This window comes from Nycticebus coucang, chromosome 18 (assembly GCF_027406575.1).
Source record: "Nycticebus coucang isolate mNycCou1 chromosome 18, mNycCou1.pri, whole genome shotgun sequence".
In the NCBI taxonomy this organism is placed as follows: Eukaryota; Metazoa; Chordata; class Mammalia; order Primates; family Lorisidae; genus Nycticebus; species Nycticebus coucang.
Genome location: NC_069797.1, coordinates 21,351,188 through 21,369,787, shown reverse-complemented (window position 1 = coordinate 21,369,787; position 18,600 = coordinate 21,351,188). Strand labels below are relative to the sequence as shown.

At 43.8% G+C, this 18,600-nt stretch overlaps 1 protein-coding gene across 10 annotated transcripts in view; it reads left to right on the top strand.

The window, feature by feature from the left end:
- DNAH2 (dynein axonemal heavy chain 2) overlaps positions 1–18,600 on the top strand; it is a 145,529-nt gene that overhangs the window by 67,507 nt on the left and 59,422 nt on the right. For 9 of the 10 annotated variants that reach the window (XM_053569902.1, XM_053569900.1, XM_053569905.1 and 6 more), the window contains 16 exons: positions 1,858–2,075; positions 2,329–2,430; positions 3,025–3,150; positions 3,437–3,547; positions 3,831–4,019; positions 4,459–4,562; positions 4,662–4,851; positions 5,331–5,511; positions 8,894–9,021; positions 9,483–9,635; positions 9,898–10,023; positions 15,741–15,959; positions 16,160–16,277; positions 16,495–16,631; positions 17,212–17,349; positions 17,437–17,595. In XM_053569902.1, the coding sequence (XP_053425877.1) occupies positions 1,858–2,075; positions 2,329–2,430; positions 3,025–3,150; positions 3,437–3,547; positions 3,831–4,019; positions 4,459–4,562; positions 4,662–4,851; positions 5,331–5,511; positions 8,894–9,021; positions 9,483–9,635; positions 9,898–10,023; positions 15,741–15,959; positions 16,160–16,277; positions 16,495–16,631; positions 17,212–17,349; positions 17,437–17,595 (2,399 nt within the window). The remainder of the gene's footprint in view (positions 1–1,857; positions 2,076–2,328; positions 2,431–3,024; positions 3,151–3,436; positions 3,548–3,830; positions 4,020–4,458; positions 4,563–4,661; positions 4,852–5,330; positions 5,512–8,893; positions 9,022–9,482; positions 9,636–9,897; positions 10,024–15,740; positions 15,960–16,159; positions 16,278–16,494; positions 16,632–17,211; positions 17,350–17,436; positions 17,596–18,600) is intronic. The other variant, XM_053569904.1, reaches the window with a different exon arrangement.

Genomic DNA, 18,600 nt, shown 5'->3' with positions numbered 1-18,600 from the left:
CCCAAGTCTAGTGTTATTTTTGCTGTGACATGAGGGACTGGTAACACCAGTCATTGTAGACCTCATTCATTGTGTGCATGTGACATGTATTTAAATCTAATGACTTCACTTGTTATAACTTGTTATTGTATAAATGAAGAATAATCCTTAATTTTCAGAAGCTCTTGGGATAAACAGCAGAAGCCTCAATTCTTTTATTTCTTCCTTCTTTTTTCTTTCTTTCTTTCTTTTTTTTTTTTTTTTGTGCCCATGGGAAATGGAGGAGGATGAAGCCCCAAGTTCTTAGATGGAAGGGTACTGATGGGAGATGTGGTTATATAGTAGTCTCCACCCCACTTATCCTTGGGGGGTATGCTCCATGACCCCCAGTGGATGCCCAAACCTTGGGTAGTACTAATATTGATTGCTATTAACTGGAACACATTGCTGTTTGCATCTTCCACCCATAGATGTAAGGCCCTTTTCCGTCTTAACCAAGCACTTATCACATACTGTGCCTTTGCAGTTTGAGTTGTGATAACAAAACAAGATTGGATTTCTTTTTCATTCTTCACAGTTTTATGGGTAGAATATTTATCCTTATTGTAGATATTAGCAACCTTAGTCAAGAACTTTTCACCTTTTCATTTATAGGAAGCACTTTGCAGCTTCTCTATGGCATATCTGAATTGGCAGCATCACTACTCTTGCACTTTGGGGCCATTGTTAAATAAAATCAGAGCGACTAGAACACAAGTACTGTGATACCACGACAGTCAATCTCATAACCAAGATGCTGCCATGTGACTGATGGGCAGGCAGCATGGATAGCATGGGGACCAGAGGGATGAGTCACATTTGGGGCAGATTGGAGTGGGAGGGGAACAAGATTTCATAACACTACTCAGAATGGCTCATGATTTAAAATTTTTTATTTTTATTTATTTATTTTTGAGACAGAGCCTTACCATGTCACCCTTGGTAGAGTACTGTGGCGTCACAGCTCACAGCACCTCAAACTCTTGGGCTGAAGCAATTCTCTTGCCTCAGCCTCCCAAGTAGCTGGGACTACAGGCACCCGCCACACCCGGCTATTTTTTGTTGCAATTGTCATTGTTGTTTAGCTGGCCTGGGCTGGGTTTGAACCCGCTAGCCTCGGTGTATGTGGCTGGCACCATAACCACTGTACTATGGGCGCTGAGCCTATTATTTAAATTTTTTTGAGACAGAGTCTCACTTTGTCACCCTTGGTAGAGTGCCGTGGTGTGACAGCTCACAGAAACCTCCAACTCTTGGGCTTAAGTGATTCTCTTGCCTCAGTCTCCCAAGTAGCTGGGACTACAGGTGCCTGCCATAATGCCTGGCTATTTTGTTTTTGTGGTTGCAGTTGTCATTGTTGTTTAGCTGACCTGGACCAGGTTTGAACCCACCAACCTTGGTGTATGTGGCTGGCGTTGTAACCACTGTGCTACAGGTGTCGAGCCTAGAAATTATTTATTTCTGGAATTTTCCATTTAATAATTTTGGACTAGGGTTAACTTCAAGTAATTGAAACTGAGGAAAGGGAAATTGCAGGTAAGAGAGGATTACTATCTTAATTATACATCATATATGTAGATTATATATTATATGTGTATAATTAATATATAAAATGTAACATATAATAGTGTATAATGCATACTTACTAATGAATTAATGAAGCGAATGGGATGAGCGTGACAGAGGGATTGGGGAGACTTCTCTTCTTCCAGAAACCTGTATGGTAATCTGTACCCCAACATTTAGGAGCTGGCAAAGCAGATAAAATCAGGGACTCCAGATCTAGCCAGAGCAGTGGTAAATAGGCCATCAAATGTCATTTATTGCTCTTCTTCCCAGGCCTTCTGGACAATTTGATAGAAATGAACACAATCCTGGAAGATATTCAGAAGTCCCTGGATATGTATTTAGAGACCAAGCGTCATATTTTCCCCCGCTTCTACTTCTTGTCTAATGATGACCTTCTGGAGATTCTGGGCCAGTCCCGCAACCCCGAGGCTGTGCAGCCACACCTCAAAAAATGCTTTGACAACATCAAATCACTGAGAATCCAGAAGGTCAATAGAGGTGGCGGTGATGGGGTGGTAGAGGGGTGGGGTCAAGGTATTCCAGGCTTTGGAGGGGACTGTGCCTTCCCATCAGGAGGGTGATGCTAATTAATAATTCTAGATTCTCTCGGGATAGAACATTTTAGAACTGGCAATATTGAGAGGAGGGGAGAAGAGTAGAAATGACCCTGAAAGGGCCCAAATACTTCTAGGTGGATGAGAGTGGGCAGGCTAGGCCATTAACAGCTTCTCTTTTCTACAGGTTGCAGGGAGCGGTAGCAAATGGGAAGCTGTGGGGATGTTCTCAGGTGATGGCGAGTATATTGATTTCCTCCACTCAATACTTTTAGAAGGGCCCGTGGAGGTGAGTTGTGGTGAAGGCCTTGGGACCAAGCTGATTATTCTTCCTATTAGAAAGTTTGCCTGGGGCTAGGCATGGTGGCTTACATTTGTAATTCTAGCACTCTGGGAGGCTGAAGTGGGAGGATCCCTTGAGCTTGAGACCAGCTTGAGCAAGAGTGAGACTCTGTCTCTACTAAAGATAGAAAAATTAGCTGGGTGCCTGTAGTTCCAGCTACTTGGCAGGCTTGAGCGGAGGAGTTTGAGTGTGAGCTCGGCTGATGCCACAGCGCTCTAGCTTGGGGCAATAGAGTGAGACTGTCTCAAAAAAAAAAGTTTTGCTTGGTTCAGTAAGGAGAGAGCATCCCTCTGAAGAGCCTAAGTTAGTTACTTTTCCACTTCCCTCCTGCCATTCCTGACAATTATAACCTCTGCTTGAACCTGAGTTTCCTTCTGAAAAGCAGACCACTATCCTATCAGCCTCTATTTCTCTCAGGGACCGAAGCCAGCTATTGCCCTGTTTCTGCTTTTCTCTTGGGCCTAAAGCCTTGGAGTCCTGTTTCCTTTGGAGAACCTTGTCTCTGACCCTGAGCCACTCTATTCTCTCACCTCCCCACAGTCCTGGCTTGGTGATGCGGAACGGACCATGAGGGTGACCCTGCGGGATCTTCTCCGGAATTGCCGCCTGGCCCTCAAGAAGTTCCTCAACAAGAGAGACAAATGGGTGAAAGAGTGGGCTGGCCAGGTGAGCTAGGCTCAGCAGAGACGAGGGAATAAGGAAGATGCAGTTAGAAGTGTGCAGCCAAGGAGAAGAGAATCTGAGTCTCACAAAATACAGGCTTCTTCTTTCCCTCTCTGGGCTGTGTCTCTGGTATGTCACACCCTGGACCTTTAGCTCCTGACCTTAGGCATCTGCCCCCTCCTTCAGGACAGATTAGGCATGTCAGAGGTGTATGTGGCACCTAGTCCTGGGCTGTGTGGGTAAGTGGCCAAGGACAGAGTTTTAGGTCACAGCTTATGCACCTCCTCAGATGGTGATTGCTGCCAGTCAGATCCAGTGGACAGCTGATGTCACCAAGTGCCTGCAGACAGCTAAGGAGCGGGGTGACAAGAAAATCCTCAAGGTCATGAAGAAGAAACAGGTGGGGAACTCCACAAGTGTGAGGTAGGCCTGGAGTTGGAATCAGAGGAAGGGAGGTGATTAGTTAGAATTAGAGACAAGCTGATGGAAGGGCCAGGGTGAGGGTGCTTCGTGGGGGAAGTCCAGCAAGGAAACCCTCGGGTGGAAGAGAATTGTGTTTTCTTGTGTTGCTGCTGGGTATCAGGAGTGACCGGGGGTGGGGGAAGCATTTGGGCTAAAGGGGTTAGGTGGGATGAGGTGAGATCAAGCTCTGTTTCTTCTGTCCTCTACTGCCTCACCCACAGGTGTCAATCCTAAATAAGTATTCAGAAGCCATCAGGGGGAACTTGACCAAGATCATGCGGCTTAAAATCGTGGCTCTGGTGACGATAGAAATTCATGCCCGGGATGTGCTGGAGAAGCTTTATAAGAGTGGCCTCATGGATGTCAATGCCTTTGACTGGCTCAGCCAACTTCGGTTCTACTGGGAGAAGGTGCCACATGGGCCACCTCCCCTCTCTCTTACCCTAAAACGGATCCTAATGCTTTAATTAAATTCATGTTCCCTAAGTGCAATAATATCCTGACTCAACCCTTAGTCTGACCACAGTGCCCTAATCCAGTTCTTAACTCTCTCTCATCACCTAAATTAGGAGTGGCAAATAATTGTTCCAGCCTTAGTCTACTATATGTGTCTCTTGATCTGGACTCAGAAAGACTCCAGGTAGCTGCTGCAGCAGACTGGGGTGGACATGCAATGTGAAAGCCATTTTCTGTGTTGGCCATAAAGTGCTCCCTCCTTCTAACTAGAAAAAGAACCCCTGATCATCTAATGGCAGCCACCCTGCCATCTCTGAGCCTCACTGTCAGTCACCTCCAGCTGTGATTCTCCCTCCAAACCCACCTCTCTCCTATTCTGCTCTGTTTCCCCAGGATCTTGACGACTGTGTGGTCCGCCAGACCAACACGCAATTCCAGTATAGCTATGAGTACTTGGGTAACTCTGGGCGACTCGTCATCACCCCTCTGACAGACAGGTGTGCAGTGTGGGATGAATGCAATTGTTGGGTTGGGGGCAGCAGAAGCTGAGGGAAGGTTTCTGGGGGTTTGATTCCAGCCCTGTCCTCAATTCTCAGATGTTACATGACACTGACCACAGCACTGCACCTGCACCGAGGGGGCTCCCCCAAAGGCCCAGCAGGCACCGGAAAGACGGAGACTGTCAAGGACCTAGGCAAGGCCCTCGGCATATATGTCATTGTGGTCAACTGCTCCGAGGGCCTAGACTATAAGTCCATGGGCCGAATGTACTCAGGCCTGGCCCAGGTCAGTATCGTGCCACCCCTTAAATGGAAGAGTCCCAGTGAGGGTGCCTAAATACCTTTTAGTCTCAGAAAATCAACTGAAAGCCAAGTCTAGTTCAGAGTGTTTGAACTCTGCGGCTCACAACACTGCATTGCCTTGGGTAGTTTTTTGCAATTAGGGAAGCCCCTTCAGCTCCTTGAGTCTCAAGTAGCTTATTTACAAAACCAGAAGATTATGTGAGGATTAAGTAAGATAAGGGATGCAAACCAGAGCACATTAGGGTTTCTTTCCAACCTAGACCTTTCTTAGCATTACCCCAGACTGCCCCTGTCTGCTGCAAAGCTCTGGCTAGAGGTGGCCACAGTGCTCCTCTGGTGCCCTTCCTCTGACCCCTTATTTTGGATGCTGCCTCGCCTATCATTAGGATGTGTGTTAATCATTCTTTCTGGCATGTTGGGGTACCTCTCTTGCTCCACGTGACTTCACCTCCCACTCCACAGACTGGAGCCTGGGGCTGCTTTGACGAGTTTAACCGCATCAACATCGAGGTGCTGTCGGTGGTGGCCCAGCAGATCCTGTCCATCCTATCTGCCTTGGCTACCGGCCTCACTCGTTTCTATTTTGAGGGCTTCGAAATAAATCTGGTGTGGTCCTGTGGCATCTTCATTACCATGAATCCTGGTAGGTGGCAGGAAGTAGATGGGAGTCTTGGCGGGAATACCAGATGTCCCGGGCACACACTGTGTGTGCTCCCCTTCCCCCTTCTGTGACAAAGTGTTTGGCCAAGTGAAATCTGGCTAAAGACAATAAAGAGTGAAAGAAGAATAAGCATACATCTTTCTGGGAGAAGGGGAGGCAATCTTACTATTCTCCCTAGAGGGATTGATACCTGCTTGCGTGTACAAGATCAAACAATGAAGTTCTTGAACTCATCCTAGAAAAAGTACAACATACCTCATTGCTGAGTATCACTACAGTCACGAGATGGCTAAAGGTGAGTATAGTGATATTCAGCAATGAGATATGTAGCACTTTTTCTACGATGTGTTCGATTGTAAACTTAATTGTTTGGCCTCGTATGTATGTAGTCCTAGTCTTTTCAGGTCCTTTGCTCTCTTGTCCTACAGGGCTCCCAGAGTTCTGGTCTGCCTGCCATCCCTTTTGCAGAATGGGAGAATCTCCATACAGTGCAAGGCCTCGGGTCTCTCATTCCTGATCCCTAGGACAAGCTCTGGGGGAAGGGTCTAGGACAGAACAGGCAAAGCAAAGGGTTTAGGTACAGAAAGAATCAGAGAAACACCCATGATTTCTTTTTTAGTTTTTTTTCCTGTTAACAATTGCTTTCTATTTATATTTTCCCCCAGGCATATCCCATTTATTTATTTATTTACATTTCAGATCATTATGTGGGTATTATTATAAATGCTTTGGTTACATACATTGCATTTGCATAGTTTGAGTCAAAGTTATAAGTGTGCCCATCACCCAGATCACTATACCCATTTGCTATGAATTTACTCATCCCCTCCTCCCTTCTTCCACCTGCTTGATTTCTGATGTATGTTATTTCCGTATGTGCACTAGGTGATGATTGATTGGTACCTGTTTAATAATGAGTACGTGTGGTGTTGGTTTTTCCATTCTTGTGATATTTCACTTAGAAGAATGATCTCCATTTCCATCTGGAGAGTATTAGAATGAGGTTAATAGAAGGTTAATATGAGAGGTATTAGTTTGCCAAATTTTATGGCTGAGTAGTACTCCATGGTATACATATGCTACATTTTATTAATCCACTCCTGTATTGATAGATAGTTGGGTTGTTTCTTCATTTTTGCAATTGTGAATTGTGGTGCTATAAGCATTTGAGTGCAGGTGTCTTTTTTTATAGAATGCCTCTTTTCCCCCTTTTGGATAAATGTTCAGTAGTGGGATTGTTGGATCAAATGGTAGGTCTGTTTTTAGTTGTTTGAGGTATCTCTATACTACTTTCCATAAAAGTTGTACAGTTTGCAGTCCCATCAACAATGTATAAATGTTACCATCTCTCTGTATCCACACCAGCATTTGTCGTTTTGGGATTTTTTTTTTTTTTTTTGAGAGAGGGTCTCACTTTTTCACCCTTGGTAGAGTGCTGTGGTGTCATAGCTCACAGCAACCTCAAACTCTTAGGCTCATGCAATTCTCTTGTCTCACCCTCCTGAGTAGCTGGGACTACAGACGCCTGCCACAATGCCTGGCTATTTTTAAGTTATGGGGTCTTGAACTTGCTCAGGCTGGTCTCGAACCTGTGAGCTCAGGCAATCCACTGCACCCTGACAGTTTTGGGACTTATGATAAAAGCCATTCTCACTGGAGTTAGTTGATAGCTTGTTGTGGTTTTTATTTGCATTTCTCTGATGATTAGAAATATTGAGCATTTTTTCATATTTGTTGGCTGTTAATCTATCTTTTGAAAAGTTTCTGTTTGTGTCTTTTGCCTACTTTAAAAAATAGGGTTGTCAGTGAATTAAGGACTGAACCTCAGAGGCCCTGGAATGACACAGAGGACAGACTCCTCTTCCCAAACCTTACCCGAGTAAGGCTAGGGAGGGTACGAAAGCAAAAATAGGAATCTCAATGGTCTTCTACGTTTCCTCGTAGTCGGTTCAGGTCTAAGATGCACACGAACAGTTCTTTCTACCAAGAAACAGTTTTGAATGAATTTTCATATACATGACTTCCATGAGCAGGACTAAAGGTCTAAGGGAACAGACAGGGAGGCAGAGAGGGCAAGAGTGAAACAATAGCCTTGCTTTTGTCTTTATCACTAGCTGATTCCTTGGGGTCTGCTGAAAACCCAACACTGAGTGAAAGGAGGAAATTATTGTTGGATGTGGGTCTTTTTGTTATTATGTCAAACACTGCCCAGGAAATGGGGAGCATGTGTTTTAGAGGACAGGGGTCTGAAGTACACTGGAATTTACTGAGAAACTTGTTTGTAAAGACTGTGGTTAATTATTGCATTTTCTTACAAAACTATATTTTGGGAAATAGTATACTGTCAATTAAAGTGTTTTTGTGTAAAAAAAAAAAAATAGGTTGTTTAAGCTGGGCACGGTGGCTCACGCCCATAATCCTAGCACTCTGGGAGGCTGAGGCGGGTGGATCGCTTGAGCTCATGAGTTGGAGACCAGTCTGAGCAAAAGTGAGACCCTGTCTCTACTAAAATAGAAAAACTGAGGCAAGAGGATCGCTTGAGCCCAATTTGGAGGTTGCTGTGAGCTATGACACCAGGGCACTCTACCCAGGGTGACAGCTTGAGACTCTGTCTCAAAAAAAAAAAAGGATTGTTTTATTTTTTTCTTGTCGATTTGCTTGAGTTCTTTGTAGATTCTGATTCTGGTTACTGGCTCCTTTTCATATGTATAGCATGGAAATATTTTCTCCCATTCTGTAGGTTGTCTGTCTGCTCTATTGATTGTTTCCTTGGTTGTGCAGAAGTTTTTTCATTTGATCAGTTCTCATTTATTTATTTTTTTGTTGCTGTGATTGCTTTTGTGGTCTTGTTCATAAATTCTTTGCCTAGGCCAATGTTACAGGTTTTCCAGCATTTTCTTCTAGAATTATTACATAATTTCATGCCTTGGGTTTAAGTTTGTTATGTCTAGTGAATTTGGTATTTTTTTCCATAGTGAATTTTTGTGAATGGTAAGAGATGCCCATCCTGTTTAATTCTTTTACATGTGGCCATCTAATGTTCCCAGCACCATTTATTGAACAGAGATTCTTTTCCAGCTGTGATTTCTATTAGGACTGATGAGAGCTATACACAGAATTTAGAGAGATGGGAAATCAACCACTCTGTGAATTGGGTTTGGAACAGGACCACACAGAAAACAGGGAAAGAAGACCAAAGTGGAATGAGAGGAGCCAGGGCTGAATGAGAAAGGAAGTGATTTTGGAGATGGAGTTGGGGAGAAAGTTAGGGTTGGGGGAAATGGGATTTATTGGGAAGTGGGTTTTGGGATGCAAGTCAGAATAAGCACATAAATGATTCTAAATAAATGGCATTGTTTTCCAGGCTATGCTGGCCGCACAGAACTTCCCGAAAATCTTAAATCCATGTTCCGTCCAATTGCCATGGTGGTGCCTGATTCTACCCTTATTGCAGAAATCATTCTCTTTGGGGAAGGTTTTGGCAACTGCAAGGTATTTTGTTAATCCCTTTTCTCCAATTATTTTTTTTTGTTTCCTTTTCCTAATTATTCCCTGAACAGAGGAACCCCTTATTGGCCTTACAATGAACTTATCCTGCAAGGGACTTAGACTATTGTCAATAAGATGTGGAGGCAGAATTCAGAGGAGGAAGGTCTCCTCTCTGTGATGTCAGTAATTAATGACATGATTCACTAGGTTGCTTTTTTTTTTTTTTTTCAGTTTTTTGGGGGGGCTGGGTTTGAATCGGCCACCTCCGGCATATGGGGCTGGTGCCCTACTGCTTTGAGCCGCAGGTGCCACCCAAGGTTTTCACATTAGGACTGGCCATAGAGCACCTCCTTGCTGCTTCAAGTCCTGGGATCTGTAACTTCTTGTCTCTGTAACTGTCCCTAGATGAAGCATAGGGATTTGTGGGGAGATGGGTTGTTTTCTCCTCTGTTTTGTTTCCCTAGGTTCTGGCTAAGAAGGTGTATACGCTTTACTCACTGGCTGTGCAGCAGCTCTCCAGACAGGACCACTATGACTTTGGCCTACGTGCCCTCACCTCCCTTCTGCGCTATGCTGGCAAGAAGCGCCGCCTACAGCCAGATCTGACTGATGAAGAGGTAAACCAAAGACACAGCCTTTAGGTCTGAGCCTCCTTTGTCACTAGTCCTATGTGCCTTCACTGAAGTTTCTCAGAGCCTTTCTTTTTTCCAGATTATGATTCCCACCCTTGTGCCTTGTTCCCATGTTGCCTGCATTCTACCTTTTATATTGCTAAAGATTAGCTGGTGTAGCTATTGTTCGTGGCTTCTGTCCCTAAGCCCTTTGGAGCAGAAGTGCCTAGGCCCTGGATCGAGCCTGAGTCTCTCTCTTCCTATCCAGGTGTTGCTGCTCTCAATGAGAGATATGAATATTGCCAAGCTAACGTCTGTCGATGTGCCGCTGTTCAATGCCATCGTGCAAGATCTATTTCCCGGCATCGAGCTGCCTATTATTGATTATGGCAAGGTATTTGATCCTTAATATTCTCTCTGACCTTATAGATGAGTGGACTTCTGGGGCCATGAAATTTAGCTCCCAGGCTGTTCTGCCATCCACTAGTTGTGACTTTGAGCAAGACAATTGACCTCTCTTAGGGCTTCCTTAGCTATCAAACTATATATACATATTCAAATATTCTATTCTCTGACCACAACTCCCTACCCTCTGACGTGAATTCTTGTTCAAGTATTTCCACACAACAGTGCTTTGACTTCGTTGAAATCTCTAATCCATTGGCCTTTACAAAACAACTGTGTTTAATATGTTTAAAGAAATAAAAGAGAAACTAAAAACTATGAGCCAGGAAGAAGAGACTTCTAAACAAAGTAGATTTGAAAAATAACCAACAGAATTCTAGAAATGAAAAATGTTATAATTGAAGTGGTGGGGAGGAACCTCTAAACCTCTCAGTAGAGAGACAAAAGACTTTCAAGTAAAGAAAGTGAATTAAGGTTGGGCATAGTGGCCCGTGACTGTAATTTTAGCAGTTTGAAAGGCCAAGGTAGGAGGATAACTTAAGGCCAGGAGTTTGAAACCAGCCTAGGCAATATAGAGAGACCTCATCTCTGCCAAAAATAAAAATTATCTGGGTATAGTGGGGCACGCCTGTAGTCCCAGATACTTGGGAGGTTAAGACAAGAGGATCCCTTGAGTCCAGGGGTTTGAGGCTGCTGTGAACTGTGACTACGCCACTGCATTCCAGTCTGGGCAGCAGTTCAGAGGAGGGAAAAGTAGATTAAAAGACACTATAACTACACTAAAGAAATTTATTTATGAGGAAGCCATACCCAAAGGGATAGGGAGAATGGGAGAGGAAGTAGCAAATAAATTTTAGACATAGGAAGAAAATGAATAAGTTGTGACTTACTTAGTGAGCCTGAGAAAGCTGAAAGAGGAGAAAATTGAGAGGCTTTTTTCACAAGGCTCAAGTATTCTCTATGTGGGGAGTAAGCTGAGGGAGTAAAGGAGGTGTAATGAAAATAAGGAGGATTGGAGGCAAACTGCTTTAGAAACAATTAGATCCCCAATTAGATTGCTAGGTCTACTCTTTTTGGGAACCCTAGGTGACTGTGCCTCCCCCTCTCATGGAGAAGATGAGAGGGCAGAACAGTAGGTTTCTGGACTGGGGGTACCAGCTGGAGTTGAGGGCAGGAGTGAGCCCTGTTATAAGTGGGGATCAGGTAAATGTTCACACACCAAGGGCTGAGACCTGCAGCCTTCTTCCATCTCTCAGCTCCAGATGGCAGCCAGGCAGGAAATTAGAAGAGCTATCTCTGGGGAATCTGGCCCAAGAGGAATGACTAAGACATAGACAACAGAAATTTCCCAGCAGAAGTTCCATATAAAATCTCCCCTAGGGTCATTCCCAGTCTACAAGCCCTGCCCACATACAGAGTCCCCATTCAACTTGTTGTCCTCTGCCAGAAACCAAGGGGAGAGCCTTCAACATGAATGAAGATAACATCCAAATAGCAGGAGATCCAAAACACAGGAACAGAGAGAATGGAGGAAATGGGATGAATAATGAAACAATCCAAGAAGAACCCCCGGAGCTGAAAGATAAACATTCCTAAAATTAAAGTGTCCAAAAGCACATGAGACAAGGGACAAAATGAACCCTGACAAAGGCCCATTATTATGGAATTTTAAAACACTAGAACAAGGAACAGATTTTAAAAGAAGTAAAAGAAAAAAAGGGGGGGGGTATACCAAAGATAAAAAGAATGTTAGACTTCTCAGTAGCAATATTGAATCTATAAGCAATGAGGCAGCCTTCAAAATTCTGAAAGAAAATTATTTCTGACCTCAAAATCTATACTCATCCAACCTGTCACGTAGGAGGCTAGATCAGAGACATTTTCAGATAGGTAAACTCTAAAAAAATTTTTTTTCCAGTATATCCTTTCTCAGAAACCTACTAGAGAATGTGCTCTACTAAAATGCAGGAGCATAGGATGACAGGGAACATGGGAAATAGAAGATCCGGTACAAGGGAGAGAGGTTAAAGTGATCCTTGGGATGATGGTGAATGGAGGTCATAGGATGACATTTGTGCCTGGGCAAAGAGAAAAGCCAATCCAGACTGGAGCAAGTCTGAAGGCTTCTGGAGGACTTCTTTAAAAAGAAGTAATTGATCCCCAACTTGGCTCCCATAGTACAGTGGTTACTGCGCCAGCCACATGCACTGATGCTGGTGAGTTCCAACCCAGCCTGGGCCAGCCAGACAACAATATAAACTACAACAAAAAAATAGCCGGTGTTGTGGCAGGCACCTGTAGTCCCAGCTACCTGGGAGGCTGAGGCAAGAGAATGGCTTAAGCCCAGGAGTTTGAGGTTGCTGTGAGCTGTGATGTCACAGTACTCTACCGAGGGCAACATAATGAGACGCTGTCTCAAAATAAAAAAGAAGTAATTGATCCCTGACGTGAATTGAAAGATCTAGTCAACTGATAAGAGTTTGAAATTATGTTATAGATAAGCATATTAAAAACTAAGTAAACAGGGTGGTGCCGGTGGCTCAAAGGAATAAGGGCACTGGCCCCATATGCTGGAGGTGGTGGGTTCAAACCCAGCCCTGGCCAAAAAAAAAAAAAATACTAAGCAAACAAAAATACAGCCACAATTAGGCCATAGGGAAAACAGAAAAGTTGCACAAGAAACGAAAAGTATTCACACATTGAATAGTATACATGTTATACTAATACTTAATACTGGTGGCGCTGTAGCTCAGTGGGTAGGCCACATACACCAATGCAGGCGGGTTGGAACCCTGCTCGGGCCTACTAAACAACAATGACAACTGTAACAAAAAATGGGTGGGCATTGTGGCGGGCACCTGTAGTCCCAGCTACTCAGGAGGCTGAGGCAAGAGAATCACTTAAGCCCAAGAGTTAGAGTTTGCTGTGAGCTGGGACACCACAGCACTCTATGGAAGGCAACAAAGTGAGATTCTGTCTCAAAAAAACAAACAAACAAACAAAAAAACTTGATAGTGTTTATAAGAGGCAAACCTAAAACTTAAGATAGGGTCAAAAAATAGTCAAAGAGTAGAAAAAGATACAGCAGGCTCAGCGCCTGTGGCTCAAGTGGCTAAGGCGTCAGCCACATACACTAGAGCTGGCAGGTTCGTATCCAGCCCAGGCCTGCCACACAACAATGACAACTACAACAACAAGAAAATAGCCAGGCATTGTGGTGGGTGCCTGTAGTCCCAGCTACTTGGGAGGCTGAGGCAAGAGAATCACTTAAGCCCAGGAGTTGGAGGTTGCTATGAACTGTGATGCCACGGCACTCTACCCAGGGTGACAGCTTGAGGCTCTGTCTCAAAAAAAAAAAAAAAGAAAAGAAAAAGATACAGCAAGCAAATACCCATCACAGGAAAGGTAAGGTAACAATGTGGGGGCAACATAGCTTTTAAAGCAAAAAGCATTACTAGAAACAGAGGACTACTTCATAATTATAAAAGTTTCCATTCATCAGGAAAATATAACAATTCTAAATTTTGGATTAACTTAACAAATAGCCTCAAAATAAGCAAAAAGAAATATTGCAGAATTACAAGAGAAACAGACAAATCTATCATAGTGGAGATCTTAACATTTCTTAGTAACTAATAGATCAAGCATACTGAAAGTCAGTTGGGCTGTAGAAAAACCCTGATTAATAGACAATTAAAAATCCTGATTTAATAGATATCTATAGAAATTGCGCTCAATAATTGAAAAATAGCCATTTTTTCAAGCACACGTAGAATACTTAAGAAAAATTGATGATGTAAAGGTGTTAAATCTGCCTCAAAAGTTTTGGAAGACTACATTCAGACCATATTTTCTGATCACAATGGTAACTGCTGATGTCAGGCAAACTAGACTTGATGGCAAGAAGCAATATTAAAGGTAAAGGGAGATATTTTGGAATGGTAAATGAACCAATGACTCAAAAGATATAACAATTTTAAATTTGTATGTGCTCATTAATATAGCTACAAAATCCATAAAACAAAACTGACACAACTAAAAGGAAAAACAGACAAATCCACAACTCTAGTGGGAGATCTTGACATGTTTCTCTTAGAAATTGATAAAGCAAAAGGACAAAAAATCCATTCGTGAAGACAGAGATTTGAATGACTTCAGTATATGTTTGACCTTACACATAAGAAACATCACATCCAACAATTGCAGGTACATCCAACAATTGCAGGTCCACAATATAGGTGGAATGTCTATCAAAGTTGACCATATGCTAGACTATTAAGTGTAAGTCTTATATTTCAAATGACTGAAACATACAGAGGATAATCTCTAACCATAGTGGAATTAAACTAGAAATCAGTTATCAAAATATAATTAGAAAAAGACCTTATGTTTGGAAATTAGGCCATATAATTCTTTTTTTTTTTTTTGCAGTTTTTGGTGGGGGCTGGGTTTGAACCCGTCACCTCCGGCATATGGAGCCGGCCACCCTACTCCTTTCAGCCACAGGCACTGCCCCTAGGCCATACAATTCTAAATAACTCGGGGTCAAAGAAGAAATTAGAGAATATTTTTCATTGAATAAGTAGAAAATATGACATTAAACTTGTAGTATGACATTAAACATGCACAAACACAAAAATAGCAATAAAACCAATTCTCCAGATAATGGAAAGAAGTGGTATTGGTTTGGCTTCTTAGTGGTAAAGATTTTGCATCTATTTGAAATTATGTGTTTGCATGAGCTGTGTGTTTGAAAATGTCATGCTACTCTGAAACTGATCCATATAGGTCACAGTTCTATAAGCATTACTTTTTAACTTAGGTGATGAGTTCTTTAATATTAATCAGGCCCTCTCACCAGATTACAATAGGATGAGGTCTATTTTGTTCTCAGCTGTATCCCTTGCACTCAGCACGGCATTTGACACATACTGTAAAGGCTTAATAAATTAGTAAACGGGGGTAGGGTTACGGTGTGTGATGCATTTTTGGGGGGCGAGACACAATTATAAGAGGGACTTTACCTAACAAATGGAATCAATGCTACCTGGTTCTTTGTACCCTCAATGAATCCCCAACAATAAAAAGAAAAAGAAAAAATTAATTAGTAAATAGATTAATAAATATCTGTTGAATAGGAGTAGAAAAAAATTTGTAGAGCTACATGTCTGGCATAGCATAGATAAGAAAACTGAGGTTTGGAGAAGTAATTTACTAGGATAACAGGGCCGAAAGCTGGGGAACTAGGTTGGCCTTCTCTGGAGCCCAATCTTTTTTTTTTTTTAGAGACAGAGTCTTCTTTGCCGCCCTCTGAAGATTGCGGTGGTGTCACAGCTCACAGCAACCTCCAGCTCTTGGGCTTAGGCGATTCTCTTGCCTCAGCCTCCCGAGTAGCTGGGACTACAGGCGCCCGCCACAACGCCTGGCTATTTTTTTGTTGCAGTTTAGCCGGGGCCGGGTTTGAACCCACCACCCTCAGTATATGGGGCCGGCGCCCTACTCACTGAGCCACAGACACTGCCCAGGAGCCCAGTCTCTTAACTGTGACTGGCTGGCTTCCCAGCAAATAAGCAATTGCTAGGGGCAAAGGTGCCATTTTCGATAGTTTGAACACTGTTAAAGTTCCCAGGCACTGGGGAGATTTTGAAAGTCCTTTGGAGGCCTCATCCTTTTCCTTCCACTTCCTGTATTTTCCCTTCCCCCCAGCTGCGGGAGACAGTTGAGCAGGAGATTCGAAACATGGGCCTGCAGAGCACACAGTTCACCCTCACCAAGGTCTTCCAGTTGTATGAAACCAAGAACTCCCGCCACTCCACCATGATCGTGGGTGGTACGGGCAGCGGCAAGACTACCTCATGGCGCATCCTGCAGTCCACCATGTCCTCTCTGTGCCGCGCTGGAGACCCCAACTTCAACATTGTTAGAGTACGGAGTTAGGACAACAGAGGCAGTGGCAGAGACTTGAGTAGCAGGAAGGCAGTTCAGGTTGGGGGCCAGGGAAAACTCAGGAAAGATGAGAGAGAAGGGGCAGATGCAAGTAGTGGGAGGGGAGCTGGAATTAAAGGGGGATCTTGGGACTTTTGTTGACCAGCAGCTCAAAAATCTCTCCTGCTGTCATTTTTTAGGAGTACCCTTTGAATCCCAAGGCATTGTCTCTGGGAGAACTGTATGGGGAATATGACCTCAACACTAATGAATGGACAGATGGCATCTTGTCCAGCGTCATGCGGATGGCATGTGCAGGTACCCAAAGGATCATGGGGTGTAGAAAGCACATGTCCGTATCTCCTCCGGTGGATGATGAGGAGTCTGGGGATAGGAAGCTCACATGTGGGGTGAAATGCTTGGGAATGCTGAAGTACAAGGAAGCGTAGGCTTGCATCTCCAAGGAGAGTGAGTGTGTGTGAGGGAGGCAAGATGTGTGGTTTCCTGGTTTTCTTATTATCCACTTTCTACTAAGATGAGAAACCTGATGAGAAGTGGATCCTTTTTGATGGCCCCGTGGACACACTGTGGATTGAGAGCATGAACTCGGTCATGGATGATAACAAAGTGTTGACCCTCATCAACGGCGAGCGGATCGCGATGCCTGAGCAGGTACAGGATGCAGTGGCTACCCAGGCCCTGCAGGATGAGAAAGTGGGAGCATGAGCCAGGGGCTGCGGGGAGCCCCAGAAATCTGAGAGAAGTATGAGTTTTTAGGAGAGTGCTGGTGAGGAAAAGTCCTAGATTTAGGGAAACTTAAGACAGAAGTAAAAATGCTTTGCCTAGCATGACAAACAATTGTAAGAGAGCAATTAAAAGAAAGCGCTTACTGTGTATGAGCAAGCACCACATGGTCTCAGGTGGCCCCCTCAGCTCGTTTTGTGGACACACGGGGCATAAGCTTCCTTGGTCTCCCAGGACTGAAGTCATGGGCTGCCAAGCACACCCTTTTCCATCCACTCAAACAATACAAGCAAGAGTGATTTTTTGTAAGGGTGATCTTGACTAAGTGCTAATTTCTTTTAAAAATCAACCATTTGTAAACCTCAGGTCTATATTCTCCCTGCCACACCTTGTACTTGATAGTGATAACTTGAGGCATCTGAGTTCTGGGGTGTTTTTATTATCATTGAAGGAGAGGTAATAGAGAAAAAGGTGAGGTTTCGCTCATCTGAAGAAATTATATCCTTAGGTGTCTCTCCTGTTTGAAGTGGAGAACTTGGCAGTGGCCTCTCCAGCCACTGTATCTCGCTGCGGGATGGTCTACACTGACTATGTTGACCTTGGCTGGAAGCCCTATGTTCAGTCATGGCTGGAGAAGAGGCCAAAGGTATGAGGGAACTGAGGGGAGGGGAGTAACTAGGGTGGCCCACAGACCCCAAGAGTGAATAAAAGGTCCCTTTTAATTCAACTCCAGGGTGAGGTAGAGCCCCTTCAACGCATGTTTGAAAAGTTTATCAACAAGATACTGACGTTTAAGAAAGACAACTGCAGTGAGCTGGTGCCCTTGCCCGAGTACAGTGGTATCATCTCCCTCTGCAAGCTGTACTCAGCCCTGGCCACACCGGAGAACGGGGTAAGGAGAGGACCCAGAGCAGAGCAGGAAGAGCTCACAACCTCACTGGGACCACTTCAGGGAAACTGTGTGTCTCAGAGAGTGTGAACTCCAGGCTTGAGAGAGGCAGAGACTCTAAGGGGGTGGCCTCCATGACCAAGGAGGAGGGAGGGATGTGCATGTGTATTCACGTGTGTGTGTGAGCTGAAAGGCCAGACTGAGAATTTTAAATTGAATATAGTACATGGTGGGTCTGGCTATAATTTCCACCCCGTATTTTGGGAGTTGAAGGTAGTTAAAAATCTTCAAAATATAAACATTTAGGTCTTGATATACATGAGGCTTTGGGATACTATTTATGTAATAAGGAGTTCCCATTCTAATCTGATAAGAGAGAGATGTTTAAAAATTTTTCAGATTAGGGAGGCAACCGTAGCTCATTCAGCAGGGCAGCAGCCACATACACCGAGGGTGGTGGGTTCAAATCCGGCCCAGGCCAGCTAAAACAACGACAACTGCAATAAAAAAAATAGCTGGGAGTTGTGGTAGGTGCCTGTAGTCCCAGCTACTTGGGAGACTGAGGCAAGAGAACCCTTAAGCCCAAGAGTTTGAGGTTGCTATGAGGTGTGATGCCACGGCACTCTACCCAGGGTGACAGCTTGTGACTCTGTCTCAAAAATTTTTTTTTCAGATTAATTGATAAGGTTTTGTTCAGTTTAGAATTATGAGATAAGGATAAAAATTTGATGTTTTCTGTTGAGATTAAATCGCTGCCTAGAAATAGTTTGTATTGTTTTTATAATTTTTTTTTTTTTGCAGTTTTTGGCTGGGCCTGGGTTTGAACCCACAACCTCCGGAATATGGGGCCAGTGCCCTACTCCTTTGAGCCACAGGCGCTGCCCAGTTTGTATTGTTTTTAAAGATATTACCAGATAATCACTTGTTACTATAGGTAAATGTTATTAAGAACAGTTAAGACCTATAACAGGCCAGGCATGGTGGCTCACACCTATAATCCTAACACTC